This window comes from Papio anubis, chromosome 11 (genome assembly GCF_008728515.1).
Source record: "Papio anubis isolate 15944 chromosome 11, Panubis1.0, whole genome shotgun sequence".
Classification (NCBI taxonomy): Eukaryota; Metazoa; Chordata; class Mammalia; order Primates; family Cercopithecidae; genus Papio; species Papio anubis.
The window spans coordinates 82,471,154-82,497,145 of record NC_044986.1 but is presented as its reverse complement, the minus strand read 5'-3'; the positions used below and the strand labels follow the sequence as shown (position 1 = coordinate 82,497,145).

General features: G+C 50.3%; 1 protein-coding gene across 2 annotated transcripts in view; it reads left to right on the top strand.

Moving 5' to 3' along the window:
* Positions 1-25,992, top strand: part of GRID1 (glutamate ionotropic receptor delta type subunit 1) — a 784,539-nt gene that overhangs the window by 210,246 nt on the left and 548,301 nt on the right. For both annotated transcript variants that reach the window (XM_003903675.5, XM_021943982.2), the window contains exon 4: positions 14,123-14,328. In XM_003903675.5, the coding sequence (XP_003903724.5) occupies positions 14,123-14,328 (206 nt within the window). The remainder of the gene's footprint in view (positions 1-14,122; positions 14,329-25,992) is intronic.

Here is a 25,992-nt window from a genome sequence, read left to right as displayed (position 1 = left end):
ACACTGGTGAGTCGGAATACCTGAGCGTGTGTGTGTGAGTGAATGTGTCAGTCAGGGAGGCCTTCCTTTGCACCCAGACTCAGGCCTGGGGCAGAATCCCGGATGCCACCTGACCTGGCACCCACTGGGCTCAGTCACTGGAGGCTCTGTGGCACCCTGGAGCTCAGACAGAGTGAGGTCCCCCTGTAGAAGTGGAGTCGGGAGGCCCACAGTGAGGGGTGGTGGCATCTGTGGGCCCCTTGCTGTGGCTTCACTTCCAGCTGTGGTTGCTACTGTCCCTTCAAAGACAGGTTCCCGAGGAAACAAATTAAACCCGAGTAAATATCAGAGAGTAATTATGTAAATTAAATACATAATTTAAAGAACACTTGTCATGAGGTCAGTGGAAAGCTGTGAAGACAGAAGCCTCCCTGTCAGGGCTGGCAAGGCACAGGTGGGTGAGGGGCGGCAGCCGCACTGGAGAGGATGGGCTGCTGTTCCGAGTGGCCTGCCCTTCACATGGGCTGCGTCCCAGGTGCTTCATATCTGTCCTTCCATGTGCCCCTTACGGTGGTCCTACCCCTAGACAGCCTCACTCTGCTCAATTTAGAGGCAGTGGCTGAAGCTCAGGGAACTTAAGAGCCATGCCCAGGCCAGAGATGGCCACCCGTGAGTCCACCTCCCCTGTGGCAGGCCCCAAAACCCAGGCTCTTTCTCCCACAGGGGGGCCACAGCCCTGCCTTGAAGTGGCCTCCCTGAGAGCTAGGCAGCAGCTGCTCAGGCTGTGGGGACTCTTGGGCGCAGAGCGGGGCTTCAGGACTCACTCCAGTGCGGTGGCTCTGTTGCTGTCATCCTTTCTTTGCCTCAGAGACAGGAGGCAGTGGGCAGGAGTGGTGGGCTTGGCATGGCTGGGCCCTAGGCCCTGGTCTCAGGGTTTTTTGGCACCCTTGCTGTCCAGAAATGCCACTGTGGCTATCCTGTTGGGGGCACACAAGGCCCCACACCCCTCATACCAAAATAGAACCAGGCACAGGTCTCCAGCTGGGCTGTTGGGTTCCATGAGGCCTTTGATCCTGACATCCTCTCGGTCTGGAATACTCCCTCTCTTGTCCATGCAGAAAATGCCTCTTCATCCTGCAAGTTCCAACTCCTGACTCTCTGAAGGCTTTCTTGAGACCTTCCCTCTGTCTGGGGAAACAAATCCCTTCTCGTGCACTCCCTGGTGTTCCTAGTACATCCTCAAACACTGTTTTCTTGTCCGTTTCCTGTTGGACTCGCTGACAGAAGGACAGGATCTGATCCTTCTCTCTAGTATCCACAATAGGGCATGGCCTGGTTGGGCACCATACATAGGCTTGGAGCAAGCCTGAGTGGGTGAGATAGTGTGGGGCAGTCCCATCACCCTGTCACTGAGAGGGTGGGAGTTGTGGGCAGTGACCAGGGCAGGCCCACACACATTCCCCACCAGAGCAGATCCCGAGACACTGCTGGTCCCAGGGATCAGGAGGGCCCATTGGGTGGGTGGGTGACAGTCCCTGGGTGGCCCTTGGACAGGTCTGCAGAGGTGGAACCCAGCCCAGGTTGCTTCCAAGTTAACTCAGTTGGGGCTGCTCTTTCTAGTAGAATGGGCTTTACTCAGAGTGATAATTTACAGAACTAATGAAGATGCTACATTTCACTGTGTAATGTCACTTATTAATACTGATTGCAAATTAACAGCTGGTAATGGCATGCATCACGGTTTCCTCTTGCCATTCTTAAATGCCAGACTCCAGCATTTGACCAGCCTGCTGCACTGTCTCTCTGGAGTTCTGTATGCCTGCGGTGGCCACTAGGTAGGTCTGGGGTGGGGATGGGGGTTTCCATGTGTTGGTACACAGAGAGCAGAGCCCCTTATGGTAGACAGCTCTGGGGTTGAATCCCAGCTCTGTTCTGAGCCAGTGACTTATCTGTGAAATGGGCATACTCTGGTAATTCCCTATGGGTGCTCAGGCTCAGGTGAAATGTGTGTGCCGGCCACCTACCTCAGCATTGCCAACCAGACCATTGCAAACATGATGGGGTTTGCAAACCTGCCTCCTTCTCATCCCTTCCCAGGTGGCTTCAGCTTGTTGGTGAATAAGGCTAAATACCTCTGGCTGTGGAATCAGAGGCCCTGGATTTGAGCCCCTTCCAAGACTGGATAAACTCAGGCAAGACATGAGGGTGTCATAGGGATTAAATGAGACAGTATGTGCAAATTACTTCACATAGTGCCTGGCAAGAAGGCAGACCTTGATAAGATGTGCTGTGTCCTAGTAAGCTTGGGCTGCCATAACAAATACCTCATGCTGGGGGGCTTAAACAACACACATTTAATTCTCACAGTCTGCAGGCTGAGAAGTCCAAGATCAAGGTGCTGGATCTGACGTCTGGTGAGGGCACTCTTCCTAGTTTGCAGTTGGCCATCTTCTCTCAGTGTGCACACCTGGTAGAGAGAAAAAGATCTTGAGCCTCTTATTTTCTTATAAGGCCACTAATTCCAACCAGGAGGTCTCTGCCCTTATGACCCTAGTTATCTCCCAAAGCCCCCTCTTCTAATACCATCACATTGAGGGTTAAGATTTTAACACATGAATTCTGGGGGAGCACAAACATTCAGTCTGTAACATGCTGTTATGATTATGCCATCATTGGTTTGGCCGTACCATGGAGAGACGTCATCAGGCTGTGGCATTAACAAAATCCAAAGGCATCAGCTTTGGAGCCCCTGGAAATTCACATGTGGCTGTTTGGACAAACACTTGGAAATTACTTCTCTAGATTTGCTTCTCTACTTAAATGAAAGAGGGATCCAGAAAAATACCCAGAGCTCCTTCAAAGCAATGATGTGGGTCATTCCTCTGTGTTCTGAAGGAGGAGCTCAGCTTCTCTGGCCTTCAGTTTTTTCATCTTTCATGATACGGTTAGCCTTCCTCACAAGCCACAGAGAGGGAGAAAAGAAACGAAGCATTGAAGAATCCAGCAGCTCAGGGAGAGGGCACCAAGCACCCAAGGACTGGAGGCGAGCCTCCTGCTGGGCGCCTTTGGCTGGGGTCTTGCTCCTGCCCCGAGGGGCCTGTTGATGCAGGAAAGAAGCTTGTGGGGAAATGCCATGCTGATTCCTCATCCTGAAAAAATGGCGTCAAAACAGCAGGGCTCTGAAAACCATCCCTGCAAATCATAGAGGAAGAACTGCTAAAATCATTACCAAATACCTCGTAAGTGAAAGGTGACAGAAAATCCAACTTTATTTGTGAAAATTCTAAAAATCATTAGCATATTATAGATTCCTTAAAAATATGATCTCACTCAGTTGATGGAAGGGAATTGTAAATCAAAGGGACTATTTATTGCAGTGGGAACAAGGGACCTGCCAGATTAAAAGAAAATATTGAAGGAGCCAGAGATTTGAAACATGAAAGACAGTAGCAGATAAACACCGTGGAATTTTATCCAAATACTGGAACCCAACTTGGAACACAAGTTGGTGAAGAATTATTTTATAAAGTCATTTTCATCATAACATGTGTAAAATGCAAATCTTGATAATTATGTAAATTAGTTACTTGGCATAATTTACTTAATTCAAAGCACTTAATGTAGCGTGGTATGTTTTTTCCAAAGTGCCGGAGTAGACGTTTATTTTAAATTGTTTTTAATCTCGATCTTCCAGCCTGATTATTTAAAATGTTTTTCCCTGTGTTTGTTTTTTAAATGGAAAGGAGTAGAACTTTGTGGGAAATTGGAACGTCGTTGGATCAGCCGAAGCCTTCCATTGTTAGTGCCCCAGGCAGGGGGTGTGGGTACGGCTCATTCAAGGTCCCTGTGTCTGAAACAGCACACATGTGAACACACAGTGTGAACGTGCCGATACGGAGTCATCCAGACCACCCACTCCCTTTCCTGAATCTGCCCTTATGTGGCTCTGTGGCTGGTTCTGAAACCTGTCTGAGCAGAAGGCTCCTGGGTACTATCAGCCCTTATTAGAGGCAGAAACTTGTTTCCCTTCTCAAAGAGTTTTCAATGACAGACCTTCCCCTTCAAGCCACTTTACAACTTTGGAATTTCCATGATCACAGAAGGGAGAGATGACCTTTTTAGTTTTCTATTGTGTCACCCGATTGTCAGGATGGCACCTCCCTTCTTGATGAGACTCTAGAACAAGAGAGATGATTTGTTCATTTGGGAGCCCTTTTGGGGGCGTTCCCTGCACTGATGAGAAGGTTGGAAGGGAGCTGACAGCCGCTGAACATCTATTTTGCACAGTGCCAGCTGTGATGTATGCCCCTCACTGAAGGATCTAAGGCCTCCTAGGAGGAAGGTGGGGTTGGCTCTGCTTTGCAGGTGAGAAAATGGGCTCAGAGAGGTGGTTGCCCAGGATCACCCAGATAGTGAACCCAGGCTTGTGCTTATTCTGTGCACCCCTGGGGGAGCAGGGCAATGGGGCTGCTTCTCTGTGCCTTTTCCTAAGCTCTGAATCTCAGACCACCATGAAAGATAGTGGTTTTTTTTTTTTTTTTTTGACAAGTAAAAGTTATGTTTTTATGATATACAACATGTTTTGATATATGGATACATTGTAGAATGGCTAAATCAAGGTAATCAACATGTGCATTATCTCACATGCTTATTTTTTTTTGTGGCGAGAACACTTAAAATCGACTCTTTTATGAATTTTCGAATATGCAACGTATTGTTATTAACTATAGTCAACATTTATACAATAGATCACTTGAACTTATTCCTCTTGCCTAATTGAAATTTCACCTCCTTTGACCAACATCTCCCCAATCCCCTAACTCTCGAGCTTCTGGTAACCACCTTTCTATTCTCCATTTCAAGTTAAACTTTTTCACATTCCACTTGTAAGTGAGATCATGCAGTATTTGTCTTTCTGGGTTTGGTTTATTTTACTTAGCATAATCTGCTCCAGGCTCATGCACATTGTTGCAAATGACAGGATTTCCTTCTTTTCAAAGGCTGAAGAACATTCCGTCGTGCATGTACACCACGTTTTCTTCATCCATCCATCGGCTGGCGAACACCTAGGCTGATTCCCTGTCTTGGCTATTGCAGAGTGCTGCAAGGAGCACGGGAGTTTTAATACAGGTTTTATTATGATTTAAGTATGGCAAGGCCAATACATTAGGCGATGACTACCATTGAAAAGATCATTTGTTATACTTGCAGATTCCCAGAGACGAGGGCCTGCCTTGCTAGCGGATGCCACAGGGAAGCAGAAGGGAGGAGGGGGGATACTATGGGCAAGAATCGGCTGTGCTTTCCATGGGGAGGAACAGGCAAGGCAGAGTAGGTGGGCTTAAGATTGGCTGATGGGAATAAGCCCAGTGGGCTCTGGGGCATAGAGTTGTCCCTGGTTGTCTGGTACCTGGCCCTGGGGTGATTGGGACAAGTGTATAGTGGCCCTGAGTGTGAGATCCCAATATAAAATGTGCTCGGGGTTCTGGGCTCTGGATTGGTTGGTTTGCAGATAAAAGGCATGCTCTGGAGCAAGTTGCTTACTAACCCAGGGAGAGACAGGCCCTCCAGGGTAAGCAAGGCCCCAGATGTCAAAGCATCGAAAGGTAAAAGATGTAAGGAAGGGGTCCAGTTTTAGTCTTCTGCTTATGGCTAGCCAGTTATCCCAGCCCCACTTAGTGATAGGGAGTCCTTTCCCATTGCTTGTTTTTGTCAACTTTGTTGAAGATCAGATGGTTGTATGTGTGCAGCTTTATTTCTGGGTCCTCTTTTCTGTTCCATTGGTTTATGTGTCTATTTTTGTACCAGCACCCCTATGCTGTTTTGGTTACTGTAGCCTTATAGTATAGTTTGAAGTCAAGTATGTGATGCCTCCAGCTTCGTTCTTTTTGATTAGGATTGTCTTGGCTCTTTGGGCTTTTCTGGTTCCATATGATACACTCTGAAACTAAAATAAAAGTTAAATAAATAAGTTCATATCTTTGGGAAAATGATATGGTTAATACAGAGGGTGGAGGTTTTTGGGGTGAGGGATGGGATGTCAATCTGGAGGACCTCAGGGCCAGGCCTACCATGAGTGTTGTCTGGGCAGCTGGGATTGTGATGGGGACAGGGGAGGCCTCCCTCCCAGACAAGACTCTCCCAGATGAGACCTTGGGCAAGAAGACTTAGAGCAGTAGCCCTGTGCTGCTGAAGCTGGCGGGACACCATCATTCTACTCACCTGAATGCAGCCCTTGCCTAGGCTCTGGGGGACCTTGCCACCCCACGACGGGGGAGCCCTGCTTCCAATTTTACCAACAGCTGCTGGATGTGCCATACCTTTGCTGAATTGCCCCTGGGCCTGCTTGGTACCCCTCTGACTTCCACAGAGAGTCATCTACATGGATCGATTGCAGGGAATTCATTTATTTATGAAATACTCTCTGCAAATGCAACACATTCTGGCAATAGGAGGTACTCAAGAAGTGGCAGATGGGAGCCACTCCTTTCTTCAGGGTCAGCGTCAGTCTTACCCTCAGGACCCAGAGCTCCTCCAGGACAGGGCTGTGAAGTTTTAAAATTCTGCTGTTCTGGAACCAAGCATAGGGCCTGGCCCAGGACAGTGCTCAGGAAATATGTGAGGAAGGAAGGAAGAGGGCGGGAACGGAGGAAGAGGAAATGCATAGCTGAGAAGCCGAGGTGTGAGGTGTGTGGAGGTGAGGCTCCAGATGGATTCCAGTAGGCAGAGGGCAAGGGTATCCCCTGTGATTGGAGCCACAGCAGGTAGTTCTTTGGGTTCTCTTGGAAACGGCAGACCCTGCCACCATCACACCTGCTCCGCTTGCAACAACTATGGTGACGTTAGGAGCTGGTGGTGGGAGGGGAATGTGCAATGAAAGAGGAGAGGAGGCTGGGCAGGGCTCTTAGAAGTGAACTTGAATTATGGGTAAACTACATCTGGGAAGAAATTCAAAGCATATCTTTGGGGGCTCAGATAGGAAAGAAGTAAAAAAAAAAGAAAGTCTGTGGAATCAAAGTTGTGTCTCAGCCTTTGGAAAATTTGCCAATAATCCAAAAACACTTCTAACTGTGAACTTCTTCTGGGTGTGAGGTGGCAGCGTTCATACATATATATGTACATTACAGATGGTAAAATATTCTCTATAAGTACTCTCAGTGCCTGGGCCCTTCTCAGAAATTGAAAATAGTAGGGGAAGCAATTTGAAATGTCTTCTTTCACTTCAATTACTTTTCAGAAAGAAAGTATCAAAAATACCCAGTATTAAAAATACTATCTGATTTTTTTCAGAGGGAGTGGAGGGATAGTCACAGCTATAACCTTAGATTTTTGAAAAAATGATTTTCCCGACTTCAGTTCCTTACTAAGTAGGGCTTTGCCTCCACCTGGTATGTGGTCATCGTGTGGCTGCTGAAGTCACGCCGGGTTTCAGGCAGGTTCCCGCTGCGGCTCAACTTGATTCCATAAACTGACTCTGTACTAGGCACCAAACCTTGGGGTTTGATAAAGAACACAAATGAGAAAGGCCTAGCTCCTGTTACCCATATATTATGATTTAATATTATTAATATTATTTAATATTACTAAATTTGAAGGAGGCATGAATTTCAACTTGAGGACCTGAGATGGCCTCAGAGGGGAAGTTTGAATTGGGTCTGGATGGAGGAGTAGGGCTCTGTAAATTTCAAATTGGGAGCATCCCAGTGGAGGGTGTGTGTGTGTGTATGGAGGATGTCCAGGAGTGGGCAAAGAGCTTCTTTTTCTGGAGCCCAAGGTACATGGTTTGAGGAGGTCATGGTGGAGGCAGGTGATGAATGTTAACACAAATAGAAAATGCTGTTAGGCACGGTGAAACCCTTTCTCTACTAAAAATACAAAAATTAGGCGGGTGTGGTGGCGGGCGTCTGTAATCCCAGTTACTCTGGAGGCTGAGGCAGGAGAATTGCTTGAACCTGGGAGGTGGAGGTGGCAGTGGGCTGAGATCGCGCCACTGCATTCCAGCCTGGACAACAAGAGAGAGACTCTGTCTCAAAAAAATGCTATTAGGACCACAGTCTCTTAGGTACTCAAAATGTCTGGAGTCTATTTTGTGCACAATAATGAAGTCTCTAGAAGACTTTTTGTTTGTAACTTGATTGACTGATAATTTTGAGGATATTAATTTCTTGGCAACTCTTACATAAATTGTGTTATTTGTTGAAGGTTTGGAGGAGGGCTGTATTGTGAGCAGATATAATCTCAAGAGAAAAAATTCTTGTGGAATGTGTTAGAGGGCAGATACTAGGATCAGGGGACCCTGCAAGACACTGTTGCATGAATCCTAGGGAGGAGGTGATAGTGCTGAACCTGAGAAGGGAGAGTGGAACTCAGGAAATGTTTAGGAGGAGAAGTTGAAAGGCTTCCGCCAGTCCAGGATGTGGGCCTCGTTAGTGCATGTGTGGTGATGCTCTTCTTAGACACGTGAGAACAGACATTGCAGGTAGTACCAGGGGGAAGTCCAGGACTAGTGGGAATGTGACCGGGAGCGTGTGAGGGAGGAGAAGGGAAAGCAGGTGAGAGCAGAGGGGCGTATCATTGTGCTTGCAAGTCCAGGGGGAGAGGGCATTAGGCAGGGCTGCAGGCTGGATGCTGGAGAACCGTGGAAGACAAAGACCGAGGAGGGCCCCTGTTTGTTGATGACTTTGGCAGGAGCTTTAGAGCAGAGTCGTGGAGCCTGATGCAGGGGGAGAGGGCGAGTGGCCGGGATGTGCTGGGCAAGCAGGGTCAGGTGTCAGAAAGCTGGTGTGGAGGCAGGGAGGGACCTGTGTCCTCTCCTTCCCATGGGTGGTCCCTGGTGCCCACTGACCCTCAGCTTCCTTTCCTGGCAGTTCCACAGTCCAGCCTTGTCACGGGGCGAGCAAGGATCTTCTTCATTTGATGTCAAAGATGCTTCATTCTGGAACTTTCTGTGTGCTGTTTCGCTCTCCTGGAATGTTCTTCCCAAGGGTTTTCCAGAGCTGCTTCTCCTCACCGAGGCAGGGTCTTTCCTATCCCACCCTGAAGTCCCCTCCAGTCCAGCATTTATTTCTTTGGCTCTTCTCACTGTTGGAAATTATCTCTTTGTCTTTCCTGCTGTTGATTTGTTCTGGTTTGTTCTCAGCCTCTGAAATGTTAAGTTCTGTGATACAAGAACCCCAGGGGCTCATTCAGTTTTGTTTTCCCATACCCAGGGGAGAGACAGATACAGAGTGCTCAGTGAGTACTGGGGGAAGAAGGAACGGATGGGTGCTGGCAGGCAGAGAGGCGATGTCAAGGCCTGACCCGGGCACCGTCACCTTGCATTCCTCGCAGGAGTGGACTGGCCCATGCTCCCCAAGCTTCCTCCTTTCTCTAAGGCACAAGACTCCTCTCTAGGGAGCTCCTCCCTATCCCTGCAGTGTCCAGTGGCCTTTTCCAGAGTCCATGCCTCTCCTGGCTGCCTGGAGACCCAGTGGCCATTGCCTTTCTCATGCCTGTTCTGGATCAGGTTAATGCGAGGCCTGACAAGGCCTCAGTCAGCAACCTTCCCCAGGGGGCGGGTGGAGGTGCATATGGTTGGTGGAAGCTGCATTGGTGATGGTGGGTAAGGCTGGCCAGTGTGTATAGTGAGCTTGCTGGGGAGGCCCTGGGACAAAGTCCAGAGCCCTGTGGGAGCCAAGGGATTCCAGGGGAGGGGCACTCACTCTGTGGCCCAGTGGGGGAAACCCCAGATCTGTTCATTGTCTACCCTCTTGGGGAATTCTCTGTGAGCAGCAGCAGCAGTCAGGTTTTTTTGGGGGTGGGGGATGGGGTAGGGTGGAATTACAAATTCGGTTTCTTGAAGGGAGAAAAGGACTTTGTGAGAGAAGTGGGCTTCCGTGGCCCCATTCCTGGAGAGTGGCAGGAGGGCTGCAGCACGGGCTTGGGCTCCCCACTGTTACTCTGCCTCCAGCCCCACCCCAAGTGCAGCTGGACAGAAGCTTCAGGGAAAGGAGGCTGAGAGTTGACCTTGTCAGCCAACTGGGAGCAGGTGGTGGTAGCCAGGGGCTGTGGTCCCTCGGGAACACTGGCTTCAGCTGGCATCACTGATTTCAGGCGTGAGGAGCCACCACTGGCAGGGAGCTTAAACTCTCTCTGATGGATTGTAAACCCTCAGTCCCATTAGGGGCTGCTGGAATAGAAGCCAGAAATACAGCAGTGGGAGGTGCAGAAGAGCTCTGAGGGCTTGTGTCCTCCCATATGGCATGTTCTCGTGTACTCATGGATGCCAAGACAGTTGCTACCTGCCCATGGCATCTCCTATTCCCTGAAGAAATGAAATAGTCCTATGGGTTGAGATGGTTTTAGGTAGAGGGAGCTCAGGGAAGGGACTGAAGGAGACTTTTACCCCAGGCTGAGAGGACTGGCCATGCTGGCATGAGGCATAAGGTCCCTGGGGCCCCATGGGTGTCCCTACCAGACTCATGGACTCATGCAAGCCCTCATGGTACACATGGTAGACGTGCAGAAAGGTATGCTCTGTAGACATGGCCAGTCTCTGCCATTTTAAAGACTTGCAGTGGCCTTAGAAGATGCTGGAAGGAGCAGAAGCTTGTAAATGACAGGTCTCAGGATCCCACCTTCATGCCCATCATGCAGCTGTGCTCGGATCTGGGTCACAACCAAGGCCATGGGCCGTGAGGACCACTGGTGTTCTAAGGAAGGGACAGGGCTGCAGAAGCTCCCTGTGGACATGTGGCCTCGTCCTGGGGCTGACTAGCACTCAGCCCTGTGTGGACAGTTCCACAGGTAAGCTGTGGCAGGGCAATTTTTAAAGGCAAAGGTGTTGCTCTTTCACTTAACGTTTTCATAAGCTATACCAGATACGGTGCATCTGATGACCTTGATCTATCGGTTTGTTATTGCTGGGAAACAGATGATCCCAAAACTTAGTGCCTTAGAACAGCAGTCATTTATTATTTTTTATGAGTCTATAGGTCAACTGGGCGGTTCTGCTCTGGGCTTGCTCGTGCATCTGAGTTCGGCTGGCTTGCAGCTGGGCATGGCTGCCTGGGTGCCTGCCTCACTCTCCTCTGTGTGTCCACATTCCTCCAGCAGCTGTCCTGGGGATATTCTCATGGTGGTGGCATGGTCCAAGAGTGGAAATGGAAATGCACAAATGCTTTTTTCAAACCTATGTGTGCGTCAAGTTTACTACTGTCCCATAGTCAAAGCGAGTCACTTGGCCGAGGCCGGAGCTGGAGCTGGAGGAGTCCTCACAGTGAGAGAACAAAAAGCCTGGGATTAGGAGCCTTTGCCAGGGGCCTGAAGGCAGCCAGTCTCCCATATTTAGGAATATCGTTTACACCACACTGGTTAAAGGTGGTTTCTCCAGGCAGTACCAGGCAATGGGACTTTCTGTGATGATCAATCTCATATGATCTATATCTGTGCTGTCCAACATGGTAGCCACCAGCCAGATGTGGCTGTTGACTACTTGAAATGTGGCTAGTGCACCTGAGGAGCTGAGCATGTAATTGTGTTTCTCTTCAATTAATTGAAGTTTTAATGGCCATATATGGCTAAAGATTGTGTTATGTACAGCCCAGATCCAGGGGGAAACCCTCGTTGGCACCCATGGAAGGCTGTTATGTGCCCAGCACAGCTGCCCACTGCTGGTTTTGGTGTGGGTGGCCGCTGGGTGCTGAGATGTCCTCCAGCTTATGATGGACAGATTTGCATTGTGCTGTGCTCCAGAGAGGGCAGGACTGGGGCTGACACCAGCGCTTGTGTTTCTGGTTGGGGCTCCTGAGCCATCTCTGCACGCTTGCCCTGCTACTCCCTCTGATTGGTTAAGAAGAGGTCTTTATCTTCTTCACCTTTTCTTTCAAGAAGCTTGGGAGCTACAGATCTGCATAGCCCTGAACAGGCTGATGGAGACTAAATTACCTCTCTGGGAACCCCAAGGGTGTTGAGAGCCTGGGGCTTGTGTGTTGGGGGCCTGGAGTGCCGGTGCAGGTGTAAGGCACTGTATTGTCCTCAGTTGGCTACCTTTCCTCACTTTGGGGGAGCCCTGTGCTGGCCACTTCATCCCAGCCCTGGGGCTGGCTCTCCTTCCTGTCTGACACAGTGGGAACAGCGACACCGAGACCCCTGTGCTTTGTGAAGCCAGTGGGTTAGGTCACATGGCTGTGCTCCAGGGACCAGGCTGCTGATGGACAAGGGGCCAGCTGAGGTCATGGTTGGATGGTCACACATTTGCCATCTCTAGAGGGCCCCACGGTTCTCATTTGTATGCTACTGTGCCCTCCCCATGCACCACCAGGAGGTGGGCTCCCTGTACTCCCAGGTGCAGGCTCCTGAGACACAAGCAGGTGGCCTGCACAGGAAGTGTGGTTCCTCAGAGTCTCAGGAAAATGGTAGTTGGTGATTTTCATCCCCATTTTACAGAGAGCCCTTCAGGCTCAGAGGGGATGGTGATTTGCCTGAGGGCTTCAGGGACTGCACTGAGTCCTAGGTGTTGGGGTTCCTGGCAGGTGCTGAGGCCCTAGTCCAGGGCTTTCCCCCTGCAGTGGGAAGGGGGTCCCTGTGCACAGCTCCCAGCACCCTCATTACGATGGCCATAGTGCTCTACTCTCCTCCTTCACACTGCTTGGTTCCCCATGATGGCTCCTGTCACACAGTCCAGCTGGGACTACACTTAGTGGTGAGCCTGCCCTCTTGGCACAACAGGGAGCCCGGGACTCCTGCAGCAGCTTGCATGGCACTTGGCATGAGTGTAGACCAGGAAGTTTGCAAAATGAGTACAGAGAGAGTTTTGGAGAGGGACTGGTCAGGAGCAAAACCTGGTTGAACTAACACTGTTTATTTGGATTTCGATCTTGGTGACTGCATGGGCCAGGCTGTGCCTGTGGGCATCCCAGGGCATGGGGACAGTGAAGCTTGTGGATCTGGGCAGACCTAGAGTGTCCTTTGGAGGATGCGACTCAGGCATGGGTCTTGCTTATGGGAGGTGAAATGCAAGGATGGGCCAGATGCAAGAAACATCCCAGGCTGTGAAAAAATGGCCTGTGGATCGAGACCCTGGCCTGCACATTACCCACCTTTGGCAAGCAAAGGCATTTACTGGCTCATGAAACTGGAAAGTTCGGGAGAAACAGGCCTCAGCCTCACATGGACCCAGGGGCTGAAATGACATCGTCAGGACCATGTCTTACTCTCAGACCTGCCTGCCTCTGTTCTGGGCATGTCTCTTTTTGGGAAAGTCAAATGGCTTCTACAAGGCTGGTGCCAAGAGATGATTTTGGCACTGGTTGAAAAAACTTTAGCACCCTCAGGCCTCGCAAGGATAGATTTGTAGCATTGTGCAGTGCAACTATATTGGCTTCCAGGTTCCTTCTTGTTGAATCTTCCATCCCTGGGTGGTTTGTGCCTACAGGCCTCTCTCCTAGTGATCACCAACGTGCCAGGATGGGCTCTCTCTGTACCTCCTTGAACGCCCTGCTCATCCCTGATCCAGTCAGGATGTGGGCTTCTGACTGGACTTGGAGTGAGAGTCACTCCAGCTGGAAACGGGCAGGAGGAATGTTTCATCAAGGAAAATCAGGTCCCTGAAGCCAGATGGGGTCCCACACCTCAGGACTGGGGTGCTGTGGTGCAGGCTGTGCATTTGCAGCATTGGTGCAGGGACTGAGGGCTTGAACTGCCCATCTGCTGAGGCCAGGCCCACTCCAGTCAGTGGCCTCAACTGGCCATGGTTGGTCAAGGAGCCTCATGTGGAGAGCAGAGGGAGTTGGAGGGGACTGGGGATGTCAGGCCCAGGGACCTCCAGCAAATGTGGCCTGAAGGCCAGAATTGCTGTGATTGGGCCCATATAGGGAGAGAAAGAGAGCTTGTCGTGAATCAAGGGCACGTTCTGGCCATAGGACCTGTTGGATGGCATCCAACCTGTTGGGGGAGACAGTCAGCCAGGGCTGGACACTGATGAGCGCGGCTGGGTCTATGCCGGTGTCCTCCAACCTCTGTTGAGGGGAATCCCTGAGGCAGACTTGGACCCTTGTTTTTCACGGTGCCCTGCAGGGGTGGAACGTGTGGAGTTAGACACCCTCCCCAGTGCATTCCCACTTAAAGATGATTTTTCTCCTCCTCCTCTTCTCCCACTGCTCAGATATCCGTGGGCTTCAAAGCTTTCTGGACCAGGCCTCGCGGCTGGGCCTTGACGTCTCTTTACAAAAGGTGGACAAGAACATTAGCCACGTATTCACCAGCCTCTTCACCACGATGAAGACAGAGGAGCTGAATCGCTACCGGGACACGCTTCGCCGTGCCATCCTGCTGCTCAGCCCGCAGGGAGCCCACTCCTTCATCAACGAGGTAGGTCGTGGGGGCCTGAGGCCTCAGGGGCCTGGTGCCCAGGGCTCTGCAGAAGATGGCTCAGGTGGGCTGTAGGGCACAGTCGTCTTATGCACAGCCTAAATGGACATGGAGACACGTGGGTGCTCGGCCCACAGCACACAGCCTGTGAGGGGGGATTCTCTGAGCACTACTTGGCTCCTGATTGTTCCCTGACAGGTCACTCAAGGCCTGCCCAGCCTCTGAGAAGCTGTGGGGAGGCTGATGGGAAGGCTGTTTGCAAGTCACTACCAGAGATTTCTGACGCAAGACTCAGGCCTATTATTATTATTATTTTTTTTTTTAAATTTTCCTCTCTTTGTTGACAGGTATAAGCCTCTAGGGATAAAATAAATTTCCAGCTTTCTGCAGAGGTGGGTAGGTCTGCCTTGGGATTTCTTAGCACCTGGAAGAGGTGTCTTTGCCTATCGTTGAAGGATACATTAGACATTCTTATTTTTTTGGCACTTGGGCTAATAATCAGTGTGTATTTCTTTTATAAACATCTCTGTTCGAGGTTGGAGCCTTCTAATGAAGACAGGGCCCATCAGTTTAAGAATCCATTAGTTAGTAAAGAATCCATTCATTTGTAAAGAATCCATTAATTTGAGAACAAACTAGAAATAACCTATGAGTTGGCTGATTGGCGCCGGCCCAGGTAGTCTAATGGCAGAGAGGTGATGGGCTGGAGTTGGCAGGTCTCCCTCTGGCCTGGGTTGGTTTTGAGGGGTGAGCTGGGGATGTGGTGTGCCTGGGAGCAGAGGCGGATTGAACAGGTCACAGGGTGGCCAAGAGCTCCCTGCAGATTCTCCAGACAACCCCAGTCACCTTGCTGGTCCTCTCTGATTGAAAGTAAACTGAAGTGAAGCATGGCATTATACTAATTCCATTTGATGTTCTTTGCTTGCTTATTCTGCTTTTCCCTCTAATTAATTATTACTCAGAATGCTACCTCATGCATCAGGAGCCAGCCCAAAGCCCACTGCTGGGGAACTTAAAATTTGGAATGCTTAATATGGTACAATTGGCCAGCAGCCCTGATGCTCTCTGCTAAGCAGGCGCCGAATCACGCCGGTGGTCCGTCAGGCTGTGATGTCCTGTCGGCTCCCGGCATTTTCACCAGAACATGTTGCCCTGTGTGAAGTGATTCAGTCCAGTAATGGGCAGCCTGGGATTAGCAGCACTAACATGTCCATTCTTTCTCAGAATATACCCAGCTGTGCGTTTGCAAAAGTCTGCTCAGGGAATGGCTCTTCTGGCAGTATTTCCCCAGCTGGAGTCTGTACTGGTGATGGTGTCGGCTAATCTCATTGCTGTTCCCCTTGCTTCTTGCTTCTTGCTTCTCGTCAATTCCTTGCCCCTTCCCCTTGCTTCCTTTCCTCCTTGCTCTGTTGTGAAGCTTGGGGGTGGAAAGACTATTGGCTTTGGAGTTGAACGGATTTGGGGGCAAGTCCTAGCTCCCTGAATTATTATTTGTGTGACCTTGGGCCATTTGCATCACCATGTTAGCCTCTGTTTCTTCATCTGTTAAAAGGGATGAAGGAGACAGCTATGATAAAGCATTTAGCGTATAGCTTTTTAAGAAGCATCTGTTTTATTTTCACTGCACATATTCATGCATTTTCCTTCTAGAGGATTTTAGCCCCTTCCTGTTTCTAGCCCTGTGAGGATTTAACACATAACTAAGACTGGCCTAAGGGTGTTATTTCCAAGTGGTTAATTATGCAAGCGCCTGCAGTGGTGGATTCACTGGGCTTGCTTTGTCCTGCTTGCATTGCTGGTTGTGATGGGACTGGGGATGCCTCTGGGGTGGCCACTCTTTTTTTGGTCAGGCCATTATTTTATTTTTAAATTTCAACTTTTATTTTAGATACAGGGGGTACATGTGCAGATTTGTTACATGGGAATCTTGTGTGATGCTGAGGTTTGGAGTATGGATCCTGTCACCCAGGTGGTGAGAATAGTATCCAGTAGGTCGTTTCTAAACCCCCACCCTCTAGTATGCTACAGTTTCTTTTGCTCCACTCTTAACTTCAGTCAAGTCTTTGAGAGTGTTGGCAGGAGACTGGGGGGAAGGATGGCACTTGGACTTTGGGCCAACAGCTCCCACCATAGTCTTCAGTCTCCACCGATGATAAGAGTCTTGATCCCTGTTCCCATGTGCCTGCTATTGGCAGCGCAGAAGCTGAGGTTTCTCGCATGCCCACAATGCCTCTGCCTTTGTGCATTCTCTAATCCTCACACTTTGCAGACAGAAGAAACGGAAAAGCTAAAGTTGTTAAATGACTTGCTTAAGGTCACACAAATAGCCACTTAGGCATTGAACAGGATTCAAGTCCGGATTTTACTCCCTCCAGAGCCCCTCTCTTCCATCTGTGATGATTCCAGGAACACAGCGTACAGCACTGCACTTGCTGGAGTGGGGAAATAGGGCATGCTGGCTTCATGGGGAAAGATATGGTTCCAGTGTCTCTGGCCAGGGTTTGGCAGAGGTTCTCAGGGTACTTATATGCAAAGCATTTTAACGTATCTCCTAAGTGTGGTGGGGAAGAAATGTGGATTCTGGAGTAAATATGAGCTGTCTGACTGGCTAGCCCAGCAGGTCCCCTAGGAACACCTGGGAGTGCTGTCCCTGCACGAAGCCTTCCTCACCACCTGGAGGCATTGCATGGGTTTCTTGAGCAGATGACCCAACCTCCTCTTTGTTGTGACAAGGACAAATGATGTTCACAAGGATGACACACTGCCAGAACATGTCCTGAATTTTATGAAGCCCAAAGCACAGTTAAGGAGGAGTAAATGTCCTGTAGCGCCCCCCACACATCGACTGCATGTCAATGTTATGCCGCATCTGGGATGGTATGGATGAGCTACAGTTGGTGTGGGCTATGTGGCTTTCCTAGTTGTAAGTTCTCCTCTTCCCTGCTCAAAAAGCCTAGTCACATGGGAGAGGGAAGGAGTAAGGAAGACAGAGCTGCTGGAATCTTTTACATTTTGCAAAATAGCATTCATCCACTGCAGGTGGTTGTTGGCCTGGGGGCACATGGCACCACCAGCCTCTCTGTGATTCCATTTCATGAGGGGCTGTGCTGGCGGGGCCTACAGGTTCTGCGAGCCTGGCCTTGGCAGTGAGTGGGTGAGTGGAGGAGTTGTGGCAGGCCAAGGTGCTGGGGCCCACCTGGGGACACTGTGGGCTTGTGTGTCAGGCCCCACCTAGAGACCCCTCACATCCCTCGCTCAGTCTTTATTCCACATTCATCCTCTGAGGCCTCCTCATCACCATCTTAGTAGCCACCACAATACTGCATCATCTTAAAGACGTGTGGAGAGGCTCCCCTTGGGGAGGATGGGCCTGAGGGTGATAGAACTCAGGTCTCCAGGTCCCAGGCCTGGGGCCACCATGGGGCTGTTCTGGGGGCTGCCGAGGGTATAGGCTGTGGAAGGTCCCTTCCTCCAGGGTGGCCTGTTCTGTCCTGGGCTTGATCTTGGGACCCTCCATGTGAGTGTGGGTGGCTCTTTCCAGTCATACCCTAATTGGGGAGTGGATTGGACTCATTGGATCCTCAGCTGGACCTTGGTTCTCTGGGCCACAGGTTGCTCAGTGGGACTTCAGTGCACAGTGACAACTACCTGTGATGTTCTCCTCATGCAAGCCTGTCAGCTTCCTCACCAGCTGGGGATCACGGCCCATGGAATGGCTGAAGTGACCAAGGCAGCAGCTGCTGAGAGGGGTCTTGCTCTGGGAATCCTGCCGGTGGCTGCTGGAGCTTTCTGTCTTCTGCTCATGGCTCTTCCTGTCACTTCTCTAGCATTTACTGAGCCCCAGCCTGTGCCAAGTTCTATGTGGGCATGTAGGCTGTTGTCCCTGCTCTCACAGGGCTCCCAGCTTGGTGGGGAGGACTGAGGTGTGAACAGACCCCTTTACCTGTAATGGCAGAGGTGTGGCCAGGTCTTGTAAGAGCACGGAAGACAGAGAGATGTCCTCTGGCCACGGACAGATGGGGTCATCAGAGGGTCAATGGAAGCTTCCTGGACTAGGTGATTCTGGGTCTGGGTCTGTAGGAATGAACTTGCACTAACTCTGGACAAGGAAGGGCTGGAGAGAGGGGTCAGGAGATCCCTAGTGTATTCAGGAACTTGTATGTCATGCAGTTGCAGTCATGGGTGTGCAGGGGAGGGAGTGGCTGGAGTTGAGGCTGGGATGTCAGCAGGGAGGGCTACCTAGCTTGGGGCAGAAAATCCAGACTTCAGGACTGGTGTGTTCTTGGGGTTCTTTCCAGGGTGTTAGAAGTTAACACCCTACAGTTTACATGCCTTGTTGTTCTTGTTCTTCTCTAGGTCAGGCTTGATGGGGAGAACTCCAGTCCACAGTCATTTGGCCCTGGGCTTCATCTCAGCTTCCTGGAGGGATTCTGTTCATCTATTCATCTGTCATCCATCTCTCTCCGTTCATCCATTCATCTGTCCATCTACTCATCCATCCATCCAATCATCTACTTACCCATCAAGTACCAATTGGGAGTCTCCTATGGATGAGGAACCCTATCAAATGCTGGGGGGCATGGAATTCAGGGGCAGTGCCTCCTCCTCTCCAAGATTGTTTATGATATGGAAAGTCATGGCCACATACCATGCCACTGCTGGGCATTCCAGTGGCTGGCAGAGCAGCTATGCCCCAGGGCTGTGATCACTGAGGCCTCTTTCAGTGTCCGTGGGCATTTTGAGGACTCCAGAGCTTTGTCCTTTCACCTCTTATTTATTGGTTCTATGCCACTGTCTCTACTGCACATAGGCCTCCCTCTTTCCTTTTGTTTCCTCTGTGTTTCCTCCTCTCCCTTCTAGTCATTTGTTTCACTGGAAAGAGTGGAAAAATTAAATGATTTTAGACCATTTGTGATCTTTATAGAGAACAGTTGCTGCTTCTTCCTTCCACTTCCCAAGGAGACGGGGCAGCCTGCCCAACCCTGATGCCCAGGCACTGTCCGTTTCTGTATGTCCTGCAGATGTTGAACAATCTGTCCCTCTAACTAGAACATGCTGCCTGTAGACCAGGGACTGTGTGATGTTCACCATTTTATTTCCTGAGAGCAGTATAGGACCTTGTCTACAGTAGTGTTCAGGGAATAAATGAATGGGCATTTTATGTTTCTTACTTCCAACAGAAATGGGGTAAGCTGTTTTTTTGTGTGTGTATACTTTGGTTGCCTGTTTGGCTGGTCAACAACTCCTAGGCCAGCACATCAGCAAGGGCTTTGGTCTGAAAACTTTGGCTAGTGGGAAGGCTTATGTTTGACTAAGAGTGTTGCCTTAGGCCTGGGTGGGTCAGCAAATGAGGCTAGGGCTGCTCCTGCAGGTGGGACATTCCTGGGCCCAGCTGTGGCACATGGCAGTGGAGCATGGGGTGCAGAGAGATGAGCATGTGGGGGGGTGGGGGAGGGGGGTGGTAAGCAGCAGTGGAGGAAGGCGTGGGAGACCAGGCATTTGTGCACACACACACACGCACACATGGACACAGCCTGATGCAATGATACAACCAGCAGCCACATACACTGGTACAACCAGACCTTCAGACTGGCACAGCCCAACAGGCACTGACACACGCACATTACCTGTGCAGATCCACACATCAACATGCGCACACATCCACCAGGAGGAGAGCATTGCTGGTGGTAGAGCAGTCTGGGAGAGGTATTCTGTCTTTGGAAAAGAAATGGCAGCTACCCAGTGACAGTTGCAGCAGATGGCATTGACCTCTGCAGTTAGATACCAGTGATCTCTTTCTGTAGAGAGAAAAAGGGGAGAAAGAACAGCAGAGAGAGAATAGCTGGTTGGTCGGACGGCTTTCTATTGCTGTGGTACAAAATGTTACTTTTCATCCAGGCTGGATGGAATTAGGTGAAGGGGCCACTCCCAACACCTCTCCCAGATTGGCTTCCCAGGCATGGTGTGTGCCTGGAGGTCAGTTTAATCCTTCATAGAAACCCAGCCTGGGTTTACCCCTGTCTTCAAATCAATTGCTTCTCAGAGTTTGCTGCAGTGATTGAAGCTCCCGCAATTTGAATATAAAGACTGTGCTTTTTAATACATTTACAGCAAAGGTAAATTAAGTAATCTCAATGTTCTGTTGTCCCACATGATATATGCAAATATTTCTCACTCTAACACGGTAAATCTTTAGCAGACGACTTTATCACTCAGAGCTAGGATAATTCTGTGCCATTTAAGTATCATTTACCAGAATATTTTAAATTACTAATTAATTATAGGAGATTAATTTTTGAATGTGGCCCTGCATTTGCATTTAATTATATCCCACTGTTTACGGATTCTAAAGCCTTAGCACTTTAGCAAAAGTGCTTCCAGTCTAAGAAATTTCTATTTTCTCTTAGGAATTCTTAGAAATAAGATCACAAGAAAGAAATGTTTCTAGATTTTGTTCTGATGGCTTGGAACTCAGCGGCTGCAAGAGGGAGCCAGAAGGCGGGGCCTGGCTGAGTTCAGGAAGAGAAGAGAGAGCTGTCCTGTTAGGGTCTGTGTTTAAGGATCTACATGGCTCTGTCCCTTTCCTCCTCTGTCCCTACCGTCCTGCTCATCTTTCCAAAGTCTCTGAGTGCTGGGGAAGCTGCTATGAGCTCTGTCCAGGTACCAACCAGCACTGGTCTTGCAGGCCTCTGGCATCCCAGCCCACTGTCCCCTCTCTATGATAGCACCATCACATCCCTCAGAGCCTGCTGCCTCCTGAACACACCTCCGTTGCCACCTCATCCCAGAGCTAGCCCTGCACCCAGTGCTTGTGCTGTGACCATCTATTGCATCTCCCTCCTTGTGTGACCTGGGAATGCTAAGGGCAGGAACTGGGGCCTGTTAATCTTTTTTAATCACCTTTTCAGGGGCCATGCGTTATGGTTGGTAAACGGATGGAGGGTGGGATCCCAGGAGCACCGACTTCTGCCCCCACACAAACACCATCTGGAACTTCGATTGCCCACTGGGCAAATGAAACACATTCTTAACACTCTAGCCAAGCAAGGGTGCCTGAGTAAAACATTGTAAGAATTTAATGTTTGATTTTTGATATTTCAAAGGAGCATCTAAATAATCATCAGGGAAAAAGGCCTAAGTGCTGCTGGACTTTCTGGTGTTTATTTTCTGGTTGGGTGTTGTTTCTATTTTGAGTTCCATCTCAAATCATGCCATCCCATTCTTGGTGCTCAGGGGTGCTGAAAGCCTTACAGAGACTGTCTGGAAGGCCTGTCTGGGGTCAAAGAGGGCTGTGAACCTGAAGCATGGGCCTGAAGACACCTGGTGGCCTTTCCTTCCTTTGTGGGTCATTAAATAGCAGAGCAGAGTGTCAGCTCCTCCCTGCAGAGTCTCTGTGGCTTATTAGCAGGTAGCCCCTTGAGGCAGCAGACATGAGAAATAGGCATTTACAAAGGGAAACAGCCTGCAGCAGCCAAAATGGCTCAATTACCCTTTCTGCTCGGATCCCCAAGGGTTTTCAGCCTGGGGGGGCCTTGCCCCTGAGCCTGAGGTGAGTCAGCCTGTTTGTTGACTGAAGAGCTGATTGGGGAGCTTAGCAGCGAAGCTGTAAGAAGACATGGTGGGAGGCGGGGGGAGGGGGTGGGTCATGAGAGGCAGAAATGAGAGAGATTATCTAAATTGGTATGAATTTATCTCAGAGAAGCTATCTGTGCCATGTAGTCCACATCTGGTGCCGTCCTCTGCACATGGCATCCCCAAACAGAGCCCTCTCCTGGTGCCGGTGAGATGAGAGACTTCCCTGACCACACTTGCAGGACGTGGGATAGGGATGTGGCTCCTTTGTTCGGCTGCGTGCTCCTTATGGGAGCGGGGGCATGCAGAAGGGCAGGTACAGGAGCTGAGGTGAGCGCTTTTGGGCTCTGGCCCCATGGTAGCATCTAGGGGTGGGTGCCTGTGACTCCCAAAGCCCCAGTGGGTGTGTTACAGTGCTCTTTTAGCTCTGCCATCTGCAGATGGCTTAAGTGTTAACCAGCTCAGTGCCCTCTTGGTACTCAGGTCCTTGTGTGGCATCCAGGAAGAATCGGGCCACATGGACAAGTTGAAGGATGGTAAATGCAGGGGATTTTATTGTCAGATGGAAGTGGCTCTCAGCAGGATGGATGGGGAGCTGGAAAGGGGTTGGAGTGGGAAGATGATATTCCCCTGGAGTTTCACCATCCTGCAGCTGATCTTCTCTCTGACTGTCTCCAACCAAACTCCTCTTGATGTTCAGATGCTCCTTTTCTTCTCTCCTTCTCTGCTGTATCACTCTTCTGTTCCTCTGCCTTTCTGCTTATGGAGCCTGGGGTTTGGGGTTTATATGGGTACAGGATAGGGGGGGCATGGCAGGCCAAAAGGCAACATTTGTGTGTGAAAACAGGAATGACTGTTCCCACTTAGGGCTGTGAGTTTCCAGGCTTGTGGGTGGGGCCTTTGCTGGGGAACTTCCCTCTTCTACCCAGTATTTCCCGGCCTCCTGTCTGTGTCACTGGTAGGAACCTGGCCTTGGTCACCTGCCATCTGTGCTTGAGCTGCCAGTCCCCTTGGAGAGAAGAAGGGCTCTGCATTATTAGCTAGCTGGTGCAGTGTAACAAACCATCCTAAAACTCAGTGTCATGTGACAGTAAGCATGTGTTGTTTCTCGTGAACCTCCCGCTCAGCAGACCTGGGTTAGACTCACTGGATCTCAGCTGGGCTGGCTCATGCATCTGGGCTGCCTGGGGAGGATGGCATTGGCCAACTGTAAGCTGGGGTGATGAGCCTTGCTGCTTGACAGGCACACTAGCCCAGGCTTATTCATGTGGCAGCAGTGGAGTTCCAGGAAAGCAAGTGTGAGTGCTCAGGGCTGCTTGAAGCCTGAGCTCAGACCTGGTGCATTGTGACTTCTGCTGCAATCTCTTGGCCAGAGAAAGCCATGAAGTCAGCCCAACAGGCAGGGGAAAGAGACTCCTCCTCTGGATGGAAGACTGCTCTTGAAGGGGGAAGTGCAAAGTCACATTGCCAAGACAGTGGCTGCATTAAGGGATGGAGAGTTGGGACTATTTTTTTTGTCTATCTAGCATGGTCCTAGTGTGCAGATGAGCTTCCTGGGTGGAAGCAGATGGCGGCAGGTCTGCGGGTGACCTGGGGTCATGTACTTCTTGACTCTTACTTTGCTTCCACATTGCTCAACTTTGGGGTGAACATGGCAAAGAGGGGGATGCGGGGCAGAGGGAGGGATAAAGGCAGCCTTTATTTATCAAGTTCACCATATTTAGGCCTTGAAACTCATGAAGTCTTCTCAACAATGCTGGAAGAGAAGGGCTTGGATGGAGCTTTGAGCCTGCAGGGATTTTGGGGTTTGCTCATGGTCTGGAAGATGAAAAATGGCAGAGCTGGGCTATGAATGCTGAATACCCTGACTCAAAACCCAGCCTTTTCCCACCACTATGTGCTGTTGGGAGAGGAAGCTTGTTGCCATTGACAGATCAAGGGAGAGCCCATTTTTCTCCTGGAGTATAACACAGAGCAGACTAGGTGAACATTGCCATGGAGTAGCAGGTAGCATGGGGAAGGGGACTGGATACTTCTGAATGCTTGTATGGAGATGGGGACAACCCCCAGTCCTCTCTCTGCCAGCACATCTGCAGAGAGCCTGAGGGGATGGATGGGCTGCCTCTGCCTCTCAGTGGACAACTAGAAGAGCAGTTTCCACAACCTCCCAGGCACCTGAGAGTCTGGGGACATTTTATGTAGGCTTTCTGTCTACAGGGCAGGCAAGGGCAGAGTTCAGGCAGACCCAGCCCCTTTCCTGCCCCACTTTCTCACCATGTGGCTTTCTGAGCTCTGGTTCCTCATCTGCTCAATGGAGTTAATATTTGATTCACAATGTTCTTTTAAGTACAGGTTATTTTGGGATGTAGGTTTTCCTTTTTCCTTTCTCACAGTGCTTGATGTGGGTATGGGTACCCAGAACATGCCCAGTGACTGATGTGTGAGTGGGGAGATTGACGAGTCTCAGAAAATGTAAAGATATGGGTATGAAGGGCATTGAGAAAAGTGAAAAGATCTTCTGTGACCCTGGGCAAGGTCAACATTCTGAAATTTGGGATGTGCTAGTGCTTGACATCAGGGATTGGGCTGGTAACCTGCTGCTAGGTCGGTGGACCTAGGAGAGAAGTGGCAAGGTCGGTGGGCTGTTACCAGGCATGTGTACTCTTCACCTCCAAGTTGCCTGCTGTGCAGGGCATGGTGTGGCCTCTCCGTCTCCCCATTGCATTACTTATATCTGCACTATCACCAAAGTATGCTGTGAGCGATGTCGGGGAAAGCAATGTACGGGGTTGTGGTCCACAGTTGGAGTCACGGAGCCTGGGGGAAAGGAGCTGCTGTAGGAAACAAGTGTGAAGGTGCGGGAGAAAAGAACTGGAGGGAGGTAGATCATCACAGGAAGAGCACACATGAATTCCCCCAACCACATCCAAGAAGCCCTGGGTACATGGGCACAGGGAGGGAAGGTGGACTTGAACAGGGAGATGCAGGACTTGAACCACTTCTATTTAAATAAGAAAAGGCAGAGCAGAGCACCTGAGAGTGTCCCCCTCCTCCCACACCCATTCCACCCACTCTCCTCTTCACAGAGGAAACCTGAGGCTTTCAGATGCTCAGCTGGGGCCATGATGATGCTTTTTTTTTTCCCCCAGGGCTGGGGCTGCTGGTGGCACAGAGGAAGGGACATTGTCCTTGGAGCAAATGGACACAGAATCAGAGCCCAACTCTGCTATCAGTGCCATCTTTTTGAGGCTGTTTACTGGTCATAAGCTGGGGTATTAACACCTTCCCAGAGGGTTGCCATGGGAATTAAATGAGGAACACGCTTGAGAGGGGCTGGTGCAGGGGTGGTGCTCTGCAAATTGTAGTTTCATTATTGTGCCTGTGGATGGTGTTTGGCTGAGATTGTAGAACCAATCTGGGACTGTTGGGGTCAAGCATGGAGGTGCCTGTGGCTCAGAGATGGGGAGCTGTGGCCAGCCTGGCAGAAGGATAGCTCCCACTCACTCTGTGTCAGAAAGCATAGCTCCCAGAGCCAAGTGAGGAAAGCCAGATGTGGGGTGCACCTTGGGTGGTAAGAGGAGGGGCTAGGAAAAAGTGACAAAGTGCTCACAATCTCCAGCCAGCCCAGCTGGGTTTGAGAACTGGCTTGCAGTCCAGCACTCAGCTGGAGAGGATGTTAGAGTCCAAGGGAGAGGGGGAGAAGAGGAGGGCTAAGTGCTGCCTGGGCTCCAGATGCTGGCTGGGCACTTTCGGATCTTGTTCAGGAGCAGGGTGGGAGTTCACAGGGCACCTCCCATCTGGGCCGTTATTGGAGCACATGAGCAGGAGCAGCTACTAGTGACTTTTCAGGAGTGCTGGTTACTGGGCTGATAGAAAGAGGGACAGCTGCTGATGCTTTCTGCCTGCAGAGTTACTCTCCAGATGAGAAGGCATCTCTCAGCAGCCTGTCGGTGGCCAGTCCACCACTAAGACAGAATGGGCTCCATCCCCGGACCTCTTACACTGGGTGCTTTGGGGGAGAAGGACATGGTCTCTGCCCCTGAAGCACTGCCAGACTACACTAGAGAAAGAAAACAGTGAATACCCAGTTGG